This window comes from Fistularia commersonii, chromosome 11, assembly GCF_037954325.1.
Source record: "Fistularia commersonii isolate RoL2024-O1a breed Wild chromosome 11, RoL_Fcom_v1.0, whole genome shotgun sequence".
Classification (NCBI taxonomy): Eukaryota; Metazoa; Chordata; class Actinopteri; order Syngnathiformes; family Fistulariidae; genus Fistularia; species Fistularia commersonii.
Genome location: NC_141294.1, coordinates 10,565,622 through 10,580,202, shown reverse-complemented (window position 1 = coordinate 10,580,202; position 14,581 = coordinate 10,565,622). Strand labels below are relative to the sequence as shown.

Here is a 14,581-nt window from a genome sequence, read left to right as displayed (position 1 = left end):
CATTCACAAACAATTAGACCTGGTCTGATGGGGTTTTAAATTCAAATGGGCTTCTGTGCTCAATGTGGCTTTTCACCATAAATTTTCCACAGAATTTTGGACTGCAGGGTAATTTCCACCCACACAGATCTGATGAGATTTCTGAGACTTTTTTCCACACACATCTGTCAGGTTTGTCCTTTTCTATCTATACAGAATCGGGGGAAAGATATAAGGGGGGCACACATCTTTTTCAAGAAGCCAGCGGATGCTTATTTTTATTGGTTGGTGGCAGTGCACTAATGTTTATAACTTTATTAGAAGCCTGTTCCCTTCAGTTTAACACCACCCACTGTTGATATGAGACTTCCCATGGTGCTTGGTGGGAACTGTCATGAAACATTAATCTAAATTACAGCAAGTAAATAGGTGTCTTCATGCTAAATATTCAAAACTTTCGCATTTACCTAGATAAGCACACTCAGATAAGCACAAGGGCTAGCATGATGTGGCAACTTTTGGCATTGCAGTTCTTATTGGATGTGACTATATAAACTCACAAACAAGCCTTGTTATCAACTAGCCTGACTATCATTGTATATATTTGGTATTCTTCTGCCAGACAGGGTAAATGAGTAATCCAATTCTGGTACTGCTGTTATCAGCGTTTCACAAGATTCATTCAGCATTGTTTTTTTTTCCACGGGTTTATTTGTTTGACAGAGTGTAGCTTAATCTAATGACTTTCGGTTGTCATTTATTTGATTATCCCTGTTGTCATGAAACTATGGGTCATCTGGATTCTCGATATCTGCTTTACAAATAAGGAAATACTTGGTTGTTTTGTAAATCATTTCACGACCCTCATTCCTGACTTTAGTGGGGTTCTATATGCCATATATGCCAAAAAGTTGGTATCTTTGCAAGGGATTATTAAAAGGAGTAGAAAGAAATGACATCTTTTGTAACAGAGGAGCTTGCTAGATGAACTGCAATCCTATTAAGTGCTCCGTCTACAAGCTATCAAGAGGGAAAAATAAGACATTCATTTAACACATCAGCAACCCGAGTGGTTTTACATAGAAATGTTTATTGCCTTTAGTTGCACAACATGTAACTAACTGAAATATATAATCGCAATATGTTATTATGAGAATCTTAAAAAAATGGGGAGTAATTGACAGCGCTGCTGTAAGTGAAATAATGCAAGTCCATTTTTGTTAATGCTATTAATTGTAAGTATTTATTATAATATTCCTCTCACTGTCTGCTACCATGTCAGTGATGCTGAAAGGAATCATGGTAAGTGACAGTTTAATGCATCCTGGTCCTACGCTTCTTGGGGTACTTTATTAAACAGTCTTTGAAAACCACTTGCATTGCTGATGTTTGTCAGTGTGCCCCTTCTGCATGTCAAAAATGAAGACTGTACAAATCTCATAACAATGTTTAATTTAAAAACAAAGATAAATACTAAATTCATTACATTGATACAATACAAAAAGAAAAGATTTTAGCCAATCATCCATTGAACACAGTGACCTCATTGGGAAAAAAAGCTCTCGCATTTCTCATTTTTTCCCCCTCTTTAACATATTCACATAGCCGTGCTACAGGCTGGATCACTTCTTAAAATTAGGTTATAAATGATGAAAGCACTATAAGCACTGAGATGTCAAAAGAGATATAGTTTCCCAAACCTGCTTTTTGTATTCATGTTTTACCCAAAAAGCTGTTGCTGGTGTGTTTTATAATCATCTACAGTATGGTTACGGCCACAACAATACAACAGGGACTTTAAACACATACGAAAGACTAGTGGCTCTACTTAGTGCAAGGTAAACTCTGGCCCAGTTGGCAGCTGGTCTTGCATTACACTGGGAGAGAGCATAAAAAGTCCATCCAGCCTATCACTTTTCGAGGCAACAAAAATAGAAACTGAATATTTTATCACTGGAATGCATGAAAGTTTTACGGCTTATCACTGAAAAGTGCAAATATGTTTGCAAAGGCTATACCTGCATGTTCATGGCTTGCAATGAGTATCTATTACCTACTGCCACTGACATTGTTCAAATATATGTTGAATTTAAAGAAAACTGCTGGCACAAAAGTCAAAACAAGAAAATGATGCAAACGAAAACGGTCACTTGAGATTTTCATTGAACAAAGAATAAATAAAAACCCCACGCTTATTTCTCGAAGAGAGTTATACGAAACTAACTGGCAAACAGTGCTTTTCTTTTATCCATGGCCTTTTTTTGAGTGATGAGCAAATACTACCACCACCTGCTGGTACTGAGATATTTCATGTCACACAGGTGCAGAATGTACCTGCTAGCTTCCCCTTAGATAAAGCCTTTGCATTGGGTTCGTGTAAAGTTTTCGACGCAGGTGGCCTTCATTAGTGCTAGCTCTTTGCTGTCCGACTGGTGTGTCTTTGCCCCTAAGATGCAGGCGGGATAAAGAGGAGCTTGTGATTTATTGAAAGAAAAAAAAGAAAAACAACCTAACACCGACCTGTGATCGGGTTAGAATCCATCTGAAAGAGAATATGTCCCCCTGACCCCTGAATTTTTCTATTTCTGTGTGCAGGACACTTATTACATTTTTCCTTTCATTTTGAACCTGCAATGTGTTCCCTTGGCATATTTGACTTTTAAATATGCATGTCATCCGCCCCTATACCTCGGACTTACAAGAAAGTGCTTTTTCCATCCTCTCTTTGTGCTGTCATGACCCTGGTGTATACAGACTCCTCTATAATCAACATGCAGCGGCGCACGTTTCTTTTTTTTCTGATGTCCCTGCCAAATTATTTTGCATCTGAAAGAATTTAATGGTGCAGAGGAGCAATTTTACACAATTTGTACTTCATAGAAGAGGGAATCTGTCTGTGTCTGGCAGCCCGGTGGCTTTCTGCCTTGTAGTTCATACAGCAGAGTGTGGCAGCAGGTCCCTGTGTTACTCTGCTAATCAGCCTGTAATCCCTGATGTGAGAAGTGATGCTCCATGTGACTCTATCATTTTCTCATCAGTGCTCTCTTTGTCTTTCTCTCCCCCAGCACATCTCTGTTTGAGGGACTGTTGCTTCTCTCTGATTGGGCCATTGTTCTGACTTCCTTGCAGAGCCAGCCTGTTAGGCATGTTTACATGGATTCATGGTTCTAGGCTGCTCGCTAATGCAATACCTTTGTTCTTATAATTGCTTGCCGTGGGAGCCACCGGCTAAAAGGACCGGATAATTCTGCAGTGCAAAAATCCTCAAATTTCTACCAACTGAAGAGGTTCCACCTTGGGGATGTACTTTGTTTAGGGAGCAAGCGTATTTTATGCGTCCAATAATTCAAGCTTTGCCAATGTGTTTTTATTTTTATTTTTTCGGGGGGTCTTTGTCCAAAATGTAATCTCCAGAAAAATAAACTGAAGTGTATAGTAGTCTCTTTTTTGAAGGCAGATATTTTGACAAGTTTTAATGTTCCCCAAATGAGATTAACCAGGCAGCAGCTGCAGATCTAGAACATGCTTACTTTCTGAAATGGGATGCTGAGATAATTATTTTATTTGATCCATCTTCAAATGTCTGTCTGTCTGTCTGTCTGTCTGTCTGTCTGTCTGTCTGTCTGTCTGTCTGTCTGTCTGTCTGTCTGTCTGTCTGTCTGTCTGACTGACTGACTGACTGACTGACTGACTGACTGACTGACTGACTGACTGACTGACTGACTAATTCCACCAGGGTTATTTCTGAGTGGACTTTCCATGTTATCCCCATATCTGTGTGGGTTTCTGTCCAGTTTCATCCCAAAGTCCAAAAACATTTAGTCAATGGAGAGCCTGACTTCTTTCCCTATTTACCGTTCTACATAATGAATGAATGAATAAATATCTACCTATTTATTTATTCATTTATTCATTGGTAATTGTTGATGTTGTTTTCTAAGTTTCATTTAGTTGTAATAGGTGAATTATAGAGCCATTCTCTGTGCGTACTGGTTCTTGACTAGATTTCTGCTTGACGTAAGTGCTTAGTTGTAGGTTCTTGATGGATACTTGATTTGGCGGTACGGTATAAGCAATTTCAATTTATTAAATGTTTTTGTACAAAATTAAGACTGATCTTGCAATAAGTACTGTCATGTACTGTTAGTTCTGTTTTTAGAACTTGCTTATATGACCAACTTTGGAGTGATGGAATGATGGAAATAAGGAAACAAAACATTGACATAGTCTGTTGTCAGACAGAGATTTTGAATCTCTGTCTGACAATGATTTTGTCAATAATTTCTCAGTGATATCTCAATGATTTTTCTTAATGATTTTGAATATGAAGGAAATGGTTGATACTACAAACTATTAGTTGATAACAATTTTGGTTTTCTGTTGTTTTCTGCAGTAAATCCCTCTTAGGGCTATTGAAGTTTATGAAGTTCTGCCATTCTTCAGTTTGGCATTAATAATTTTGTCTATATTTTTGACATTTGGAAAGAAGCAGGAAGATTTTGGTTCTGACTGGGATCCACATGTTCAACTATGTTGGCAATTTTCTAGATTTTCAAGTTTTCTCCAGAGTCCAAAACATGAAATACAATTCTTTCCCAATGTCAGCTGGGTTTGGCTTCAGCCCTATCATAAGCCTCTGTGCTGGATAGGTAGTATCTACAGTTTATTAATGGATTTTGTTTGCAAAAACCCGAATGAAATGATTCACATACACATGCAATTGACGGGGCAAAATCAAGTTAGTAGTTTAACTAGATTTCAGATTCAGTTTATAAAGTCATAGATTTGATGCTGCAATTGATGGCAGTACACTGAACTTAAACTGCAAAATCTATGATCAGGATATGTAGCTTACCAGAGATTTTTGGATCAAACACCATATATTTGTCTGTTTAATAATAATTACAATATCTGAATATCATAGTCTTTTCTTACCACAGACTTCAAATTGTCATAAATGCTGATAGAAATATCCCCAACGGCAAAACAATGGTGCCCTTTTCAGTACAGATTTTTTCCATATCTGTTATCCTAAAAGACCAAAAGACAGCATTCTACAGAACAGATTCAAAGACCTGCATCGATTAATTGACAGCAAACATCAAAATTAATCTTGGGGTCAAATTTAGTGCTGAGAACTACCGCGGTGCCGCTCTGACTATAATCTCTGTCACTGCCGTATCCCATTCTCCTCTGTTGCAGAGTAGATGAAAGTGTGTTAATAGCCTCTCTCTATCTCTTGGCTTCTCAAACACAGAGATCAATAGCAGATGGTGTGTTTGTGTGTCTTTCAGGGTTGGAGGTAAGAAGGCGGAGTGCAGTTGTTGTTGTTAATCATGAAGAGAGGTGTGACATGAAGAGAAAGCCCCAGCAGGCCAATATACGTTGGGTGTTCAGATTCCTCAGTAGAGTAGAATATAGAAAAAGAGGAGGCTGAGACTGATGTATGGGTCTTGAGATGGATGAGGCAGAGCTCTCAATAAAGAGCAACTCTTTTTCTCTTTTAAATCTCTGTTCATTACACCACAGCCAGACTTGTCTGTTGCAATGGTCATTGATAGTCGTCCTCAGATGTTTTTGTGTACAACGTAATGTGAGAGTGATGCTGAGACTGTGTAATTAATAAACTGACTTTGAGTATGGTTTAAGGCATCAACACACAAAAAACAAATAAAACAAGTGGTTTAATGGCAAGTAGTCTAAAAATTTGAGCAGAAACACAGTTTCATTAAGCCGAGTGATATTTTCTTCCATCACACAGAAATAATCTGTATGCTTTATGCATCCCTCACAGAAAAGGGTAATATAGGGTCTGATTTGAGGCAGATTGACAAGACAATTTGAGAATTCAAAATCTGTTCAATAACAGACGTTTCTACTTTACTGAGCTGAAAGTGTCAAGTTTGCATTGCAGAGACTTTTGAGTATCAGGATAAAGCAAGTTTAATTTCCTAGTCTTTAATCAAAAAGAAAACCATGACTTTGAGAGTAAAACAAAACAAAGCTACATTTGTTAATTTTAATTTGTTCATGAAATTCATTATCTTTTGATTATGATCATGACTTCTGGAAGGCAGATTAGTTAAGCTAGTTACCAACACAAAACATCTAGTCTTCCATTTTAGCTGTTGCATTGATTTATTCATGGTTACCCATGGATTCCTGACCTGCATTTGCTTATGTATCAACATCGAAAGAGCAGCTGGGTTGTTGGTCACTTTGAATCAGATGAATTTTGAAAGGGGTTGTAAATATCTATAATTCAGGTTTGTGGTACTCACTTCACCCTGATTCACATTTGACCTCAAAAAGCTAAGATTATCAATGGTGTTTGGATTGAGTAAACTTTAATTATGACTATTGCACATTTTATTTCTACGATCATTACAAGTAAAACCTGTACTAACAAATAAAAAAAAAAAAACATCTTGTGTTCAGTTTGTATACTAATGTGTCCACAAATGATGGCAGTTAATTCTTTTTTTTTGTATTATCAGTGTACCGATTACTATTATTTTGCTTACATTCAAAACTTAAGACATCGTCCTTATAACCGTGGGATCCCTTTTTTGTTTACGATTGTCTGGAACAGCAGATCATTTTAAGTCATGAGGCAGAAATAGTACAATTACATTAAAAAGGAACAATAACAAAAAAATACAGGAATGTATATTGGATTTCTACTGTTTATCAACTTTAAGTAATTTTCCTGATCATATCTTTTGGAGTAGAGAGAGAAAATTAAATATATTGTTTAGATTTACCATTAAACAAGAACACATCACCAACTTGTTCTTGCATTCGTGGAAGAAAGAGCCATTAAAGATGACATTGCTGTCAGTGGTTCACAACTGATTAAGTGGAGTAATGAATTGCTGCAAGTATTGCAATTTTTGTAATTAATGGTCTCATAATTGGACAAAGAAATGAGCAGGACATGTGAGGACTGCAGTTGTCTCTCAGGAAGAGCACAATCTAACCTTGTGTAATGAAGAAAGAAATGACTGCACCCCCCTCCAATATGCTTCTATTCAACTTGTTGTTCTCCAGGCCCCCAAGTTGGTTTGCAGCGTAAACAATAAAAGCTGATAACGGCTTCTTATTTCAGAGATAAATAAAACCATTGTAATCCCATCTTGTTGTCTGAAAGGATATGAAATCTCATTCATATCTTGTCTCTTCCATTTCACAGGTTCCTGTGAATCTCGGGATATTTGGATGCAGCCATGGGCTTGCTGGATCTTTGAGAACGATCTACCTCCCCCTCCATCTCTTTTTCTACCCACCCCTCCCAGTTCTTCTATTTTTCCTCTGTCCCACAGTGCTGGAAGCTGGAGTCCTCCAAAGCCTGAAACCTGTCTGTTATACCCTCTACTGCTTTAAACCATGACAAGCATTATTGTCTGGCTACCTGGCCAAGCAAAGTGGCCTCTCCCAGTGCTATTCTTATACTGCATTCCTCTGCTGCTAATGGGGTGGTGGTGCCATGCAGCACCTTCGGGCCCCGAATCAGACACCTGCTCCACCTTGGTCCAGAGCCGCTTCTTTGGTTTTTTCCTGTCATCGTCAGTGTTCCCCACCGTGCCTTGTTCCTGGACCCTGCAGAATCCTGATCCGAGACGCTACACCATCTTCATCAAAGTGACCAAACCTACCAGGGGCTGCTTACCATCGCAGCTCCGTACCTTTCAATATGACTCCTTCCTAGAAACCACACGCACCTACTTGGGCATGGAGAGCTTTGACGTTGTGGTGAGGATGTGCGACACCTCGGTCCCTGTGGCTTTCCTGGAGGCCGGGAAGCAGTTTGTCCAAATGAGGAAAGTACCCGTTCAGGCAACCAGTATAGGTAGCGGTGGAGACTTCAAAACGGAGTACCTGGTGGTGGGGAAGCGTAACCCCAGCATGGCAGCCTGCCAGATGCTGTGCCAGTGGCTGGAGGACTGCCTGGCCTCCAGTACTTCAAACAGGCCCTGTGGCATCATGCAGATGCCATGTGTGTGCTGGCAGCCGCCACCTCATCGCAGTGAGGCAAACGGCTGTTATAACAATGGAGTTTACCTAGAAAACTGTTTAACCAGCACGAAAGAGAGTGCCAAAGATGCTGAGATAAACGGTAAGTGATATGATATTTTTGTAAAAACGTATTTACGAATCGAGTTTCAACCTGAGCGCTTAGACTGATGAGAATTGTTGGTCTTTTTTTTTGTTTTTTTTTTCCCCTAGAAGAACAAAGGCCAAAAGAAATGTTTTTCTTTTTCAAGAAACTGAGTGAAAGGGAATTGTTTGTGTTTTGTCTGACCTTAAAAGTTCACCTTTGGAGATTAGCATGCACTCAGCAAAGTGACAGAGTATCTTTAGAGGTAATGAAACAGGGGAAATTGTATGTGATTTTGGAAAAAGAAAGGGTAATGGTGTGGCTGCATTTCAGAGGCAAGCTGTGCGCATTGGCTGGAGAAGAGAAAAGAGGAAATGGAAGGTTTTGTGTTTCATTTGATGGAAACAAGCTCCATGACCTTGCAAGGTCAGCACTGTATTCCATCCTTTTCTTGCCCAGGGAGGGACACTTGATCAGGGAGTATCAAGTGCTGATATTGGATAGCGTTGGCGCGACTCAGCAAGAATGGTTGGTGAAGCACAGAAAGACAAAAGGAGAAGATAGAAAGGGAAAGAAATGCAGTGGAATAAGGGCCTGTGGCTTGAGGTCTAATTGTGTGCTACTTGATCCCCCCATCCCACCCCAGCAGACAGGATGTAGCCTGACATCTCTTTCCTGGCTTCGTCAGGGCTATGGCCAGAGGGCCAGAACATTGCTCTGCTCTCGTTCCCCGCCCTAACCTTTCCACCATCTATCTCTCCCTCTTTCCTCTCTGTGGTCTTATTATCTTGGTCCTCCTCCTCCTCCTCTCCTGAGCCACCATCACTGCCTCCCCATCTTTCCCTCCTGAGGCTGATAGTGGGCTGATACAGAGACGGTCGTGGGAAGCCAACCAAGCAGAGAAGATGTTGCAGTGGGTATCTCCCGCTTTATCCTACTTCAGACTCCTGAGCGGCTAATATCGTATCCCCTCGCTACCTCAGCCTCCTCTCCGCAAGTTATTGAACTTATATAATCCTGCTTATGGTGTTCAACAGAGGGGTGTGGGCTGTTTGTGCCTCAAGGTGTGAAAAATATAAAACGGTACACCATTCAGTGTTAGCTTATATGCAGAGATTTCAAGGGAAGGACACACTATGTCTTTTTTCTTCCTCTTGGTTCCAGCCCACATGGCCAAAGTATATCACATGTGACAACCCCAGGTTCAGAGTGGCTTTGGTACCCTGTGATCTGTTAAAATGAAGGAGCCGAGTAGTCTGTGAATATCTGTCTGGATTGATTGAATTTGTGGATGAAGATAAAGAGTGGCTGGGGACTATGTAATAGATTCTGTGTGGAAATAGGTTTGGGAAGAGGGGAATAGAGGAGTTATAGATGTGAGTGATGAATGAAAGAAAGACAATACAGTGATGAGAGAGATAGAGCGGGGTGGAAAATAAAAGAAATTGAAGAAGATGACATGTACTGAGAGGAGGAGTTGTCAAAGGTGGGCTGGGTATGATGAGGATAGATATTTGTGGCAAGGTTTCCACAAAGTAGTTCCTTCAAAGTTCAGCAAAAGCAGAATATTGGGTTTTAAGCTTTCAAAATTTTGAATAACATTTGAATGACCCTGAATAACACACTGACAAAACACCCCCCTCATTCATTTTGAAGATAGTTTAACTATATTGTTGAGTGGATTTGTTTAATGGGAAAATATGTAAAACTAACATATGTGTAAGTCTATTACAATACAAGGAATCACGATCTAAGTTCCTCTCCCATTCGACAAAATAATTACATTTTAATAACTTGTGGTTTTGCATATTTGGTTGAAAGTCATTAAGGGGACCTTCCTGTTTGGAGCTTGCATGTTCTTCCCATGTCTGCACGGGTTTCCCCCAGGTTCTCCAGTTTCCTCCCACATTCAGCAGGTTAAAAGGAAAAAAATTGCCCCAAATGAGTGAGTGAGTGAATGTCTCTGTATATGTGGCCCTTTGACTAACTGGCCACCAGTCCAGGGTGTACACCTCCTATCGCCCAATGGCAGCTGGGATAGGCTCCAGCATCCCCTGCGGCCCTGAGTGCATGATGCCGACAGACAATGGATGGATGGATGACCAATTGATTTAATGTAAACAAGTAAAATAATACTTGAAATAAGGGTTTGAATATGTGTGATTACTAGAAAAATTATTCGGTTGCTTTCACACAAAGGTCTGCACAATAAAAATTGCTGGATGTATATATTCTTATTGTTTTATTTAGAGCAACCATTACCATGTATAAAGCCTTTGGTTTCGGTTTCTTGAATGTTCTAGAATATTGCTCCGAAACAGTTGTCGAGACTTGGAACTTAGCTTTAACCACACACTGCTGAACTTGCTTGGTTTCAGCACCCTCAGTAACTGAGGAGTGAATAGGTTACAGTCTGTCACCATGCATTCTTTGCCAAGCAGCAGATGATAGGGCGAGACCTGCTGTCAGTGGCTGAGCTCAGGCCTCATGTTTGGTCACTAAAGGCTGAATGAAGAGTATGGCTCACTGTACATAGTTTGGGATAATCACAAGTAATCATAGTTGTCATATCTCTAAAAAGATAAATTTTCAGTCCACAAAACACTCATGGAAATCTCTACGTATTTCAGAAGACCCACTATTTACAGACTATATACAGGACTATTCACAGAAAGCAGGGGGAAAAAATAAGTTCACTCATATACATATAGTATATATGTTCATATATATAAGTTTTCAAATTGCCTGACCCAATTAAACCCAAAGGGACCCTATTTGCGTCCACTGGCAACTTACCTGAAGTCATACCACATTCAGATGGTATTAATGTTTTGTTTCTTGTTTTTTTTTGCCTTCTTAGCATTGCACTTATTTTTAAGACCAAACTTTGGAAAGGGGCAATTTTGTAACAAAGTATACGATCGCGTTTATTTCATTCATTGTTCACTGTGCTTATCCTGCACTGTCATGGTCCAGCTAGATTAGGAGCCCAAATGCACAACCCATGGAAAAACATTTAAAATAAAATGTCTTCAATGACAAAACAAAAACACACTTAGCCACAGAAACAAACTAAAAATCCCACTATACAGCAATTATCTAAGAAGTCACAAAATAACAGACCTGACTTGGTTAATGGACGGTTGTTACCTGACAGACATACGTGCGTTGAAACTGGGAACAGGTGGAGACAATCAAAGCAATCAGACTGAAGGGAACAGGTGTGGCCAATTAGGATAATTTCCTAGTCATGATGACACTCAGAGTCTTCAATTCATCTGTGCTGTGGGGTAAGACAATTCCTGTTTATTTTATCTATTATCAATGTTATTTTTCCAGGATCAATGTTAGCACAGACTTCATCTGTTTAAAAAATTAGCCACTTTAATTTCAGTTGGACAGACTTGCGCCCATCCTTATGCTATCCAGGTGCTGTTATACTATACAGAGTGGTGTTGTAATAACTAATAGTTGCAGCAACAGAACTCATTCACAATATTCTCTCTTATCCTCTAGCTTGAACTAACTCTAAAGTCTTCAAATGGTGCTCTAGTTGACGCTGGCTATTCATAAACAAAATGATTGGGTCAACATATCGTTTTAATATTATCAGACAATCTGTGAATGCGGCACCAGTGAGTTGAGAGAAAGCGTTAACCTTTTTAGCTGAGAGGTCTGGTAGTAAGGGAGCTATTTTTAGACTGTTCTGACATTCAGATGGTCAAAGTTAAAGGTCTCAGGACAGAATATCAGTTGTTTGTAACATCAGTGGAGAAATATCATCTATTATATTCCATTTGTCGGAGCATGTGTTTCGGATGACTCAAGACACATTAGAAGGAGATGATTCATTTTCTTTTAGTCACAGGTGCAAACAGGGAAGCCTGAGCGTGATTGCAAGATAGATTTCTGAAATATGAAAAGGTGAAAAGGCGTATGACTCAATTTGAACAATAGACATGACTGTGACTATTTGGGGAAGTGATGCACAGACTCAAAGTGAAGGTGGAGAGCAAATACTTGACTCAGTCGGTCCAGTCACTGAGCAACAATGTGGGCTAGTAATTATGTTAGGTCCAGCTTTGAACGCCCGCTGTCCAAATGTTAATAGTCTGTGCTCATCCCTCAAAACCCTGTGACGACTACCTTGAATTCATATCTTTTTTGTTTGGTCACAATGAAATCAGAAGCATAAAACCACAGTAGTGATAAGTACTGCACCAAACATCAGACCAGGGTCCTTGGTATTTGTGTGTGAGTGAGAACCAAACCAGATACATATAAAGAATGTGATTCAGGAGGAAAGACAAAGTAATGTGCAATATGAATTTAAAATGGTTGCTAATAGCCTCAGCGGGGGAAGACTTACCCTAACTTCACAAGAGTAGAAGCTATAGTTTAATGATTAATTACACCAAATGACACAAAGTTTTAATAAGTTAGGCAATAACATTGGAGCTCTAATGTTCAGTTTTTTATTCATTTATTTAATTTTTATGTGCACAGACTGTGTAGTCTAAAGATACATGTGATATCACATAAATTAATGTTCAACTGTTATTTAAGGCAAAGACTTAACATCCAATCAAATGGTTGCAACTAAATACATTTAGCCATGTTGTAGGGATGGTACAAATGGCCTACCGAACAGTAAACAAAGCATTTGAATCCGGAGATAAGTGATTTAAGTGTCGTGATAGATGGAAATGCCAGATTGGCGAGTCTGATTATTTGAGAAACTACCTGTCTACTGGGATATTCTTGTGCAAGCTTCTTAGGAAATGGTAATCAGCAAATGAGAACATATCCAGTGATTGGTGTTTCTATGAAAGAAAAGTATCCTTGTTGATACCAGAGTTTTGACAAGAATAACTGAACTAGTCTGTTGTGTGACGAGGCAACGATAAGTCAGGTAATGATTTAATTCCATCACAGGTGTATAAGAATAAGAAGAACTTGATTTGTCCCAAAAGAAATTGTTGTGCCAGAGTTACTAGAAAAATAGAACAATAATGAGTAAAAGTAGAAAAATTGTATAAACAGTAAAAAATTAGAGAAAAAAGGGAGAATAAGAAATACTAATAAACTATAAAGCGTCTTAAGTAGCAAGTGAAAGATAAGGAGGGCACAAGAGTATGAAAGAATATTGTACATGTGGCTGTTATGAAATGTTGCACAGTTATGAACATATATGCAGATAAACTATTACAGTTTGAATTATTACAATTTACAGTAAGTGGGTGAGTTTTTTTTTTAAGGTTTTAAGATTTTAAGATTCCCTGCAGCTGAAGGGAGAGGAATTAAAAAGTCTGATAGCCTCAGGTAGGAAAGACCTCCTGTGGCGTTCAGTTGAGCTCCTCGGTAGTATCAGTCTACGGTTGAAAGAGCTCTGACAGGACATCAGTGTGGCATGCAGGGGGTGATGAACATTATCCATGATGCTGAGGAGCTTCCTCAGCATCCTACTCTCTGACACTTGCACAACAGACTCCAGCTCCACTCCCAGGACAGATCCAGCTCTCCTGATGAGCTTGTTGAGTCTGTGAGCGTCAGCTGTCTTGTGCCTGCTGCCCCAGCACACAACAGCATAGAAGATGACACTGGACACCACCGAGTGGTAAAACATCTGCTGCATGGTTCTGCAGACGTTGAAAGATCTGAGCCTCCTGAGGAAGAACAGGCGTCTCTGACTCTTCTTGAAGATGGAAGACCATCTCTGACCTCACAGCTTGTCAGACATTGAATAGGTGGGGTTACCGCAGTAGAGGACTAGCTTTGGCCCAACTCTTCTAGGATGTGAACAGGAAACGGAGACCACAATCCATACAAGCTGACTAAAATTAGATTATAGAAGACAGGAAAATCATTACCTTGTCTGAGTCTTGATTTCTGTTCTAACATTTAGGTGGAAGGGTCACCCTATCTTGAATCAATGTTTTGCGCTGCTCCTGGTTGGTCACTGGTCTGGGAAAGGATTCCTTGGGCACCTAAACATCAAATCCGGATCAATTTTTTTGTTGCAGATCAAATTTTCTGAAGGCTCTTCCAGCATGACCATTTTCATGTTAAAGCTCATACCACCTCACCAGGTATTTTGAATTCACAAATGAGGTAGCAGCTCTCAGCTGACATCTGCAATCACTAAATATCATTCCAATAATGCACCTGAAGGGTGTGGCAGGAAAGGGAATTCATACCACGGATATGCAGCTAACATGTCTACAGCATCTATATGAAGTTACATGTCAAGACGGACTAAAATATCTCAGGATTTTTTTTCTCAAACCCGTTGACTAGATTCTATGGAGAGGCGCCTTTCAGTTTGTTGTTTTTTTTTCATGTTATATAGTTTAATGACTTCCCTGGTAATTCTGCCATTTGTTGCTTGTCAGAACTAGATGATCATCCATCATCCCCACCCAGGCAAACAATGTGAAAGAAGGGCTATTTAATTAAAAAAAAAAACAAAAAACTATTCTTTAACTAATAATCATGCTTCGATAC

General features: G+C 39.4%; 1 protein-coding gene across 5 annotated transcripts in view; it reads left to right on the top strand.

Annotated features, from left to right (window-relative positions):
- Positions 1 to 14,581, top strand: part of adgrb1a (adhesion G protein-coupled receptor B1a) — a 143,470-nt gene that overhangs the window by 23,933 nt on the left and 104,956 nt on the right. For all 5 annotated transcript variants that reach the window (XM_086154902.1, XM_086154901.1, XM_086154903.1 and 2 more), the window contains exon 2: positions 7,172 to 8,095. In XM_086154902.1, the coding sequence (XP_086011028.1) occupies positions 7,366 to 8,095 (730 nt within the window). In that variant the 5' untranslated portion in view covers positions 7,172 to 7,365. The remainder of the gene's footprint in view (positions 1 to 7,171; positions 8,096 to 14,581) is intronic.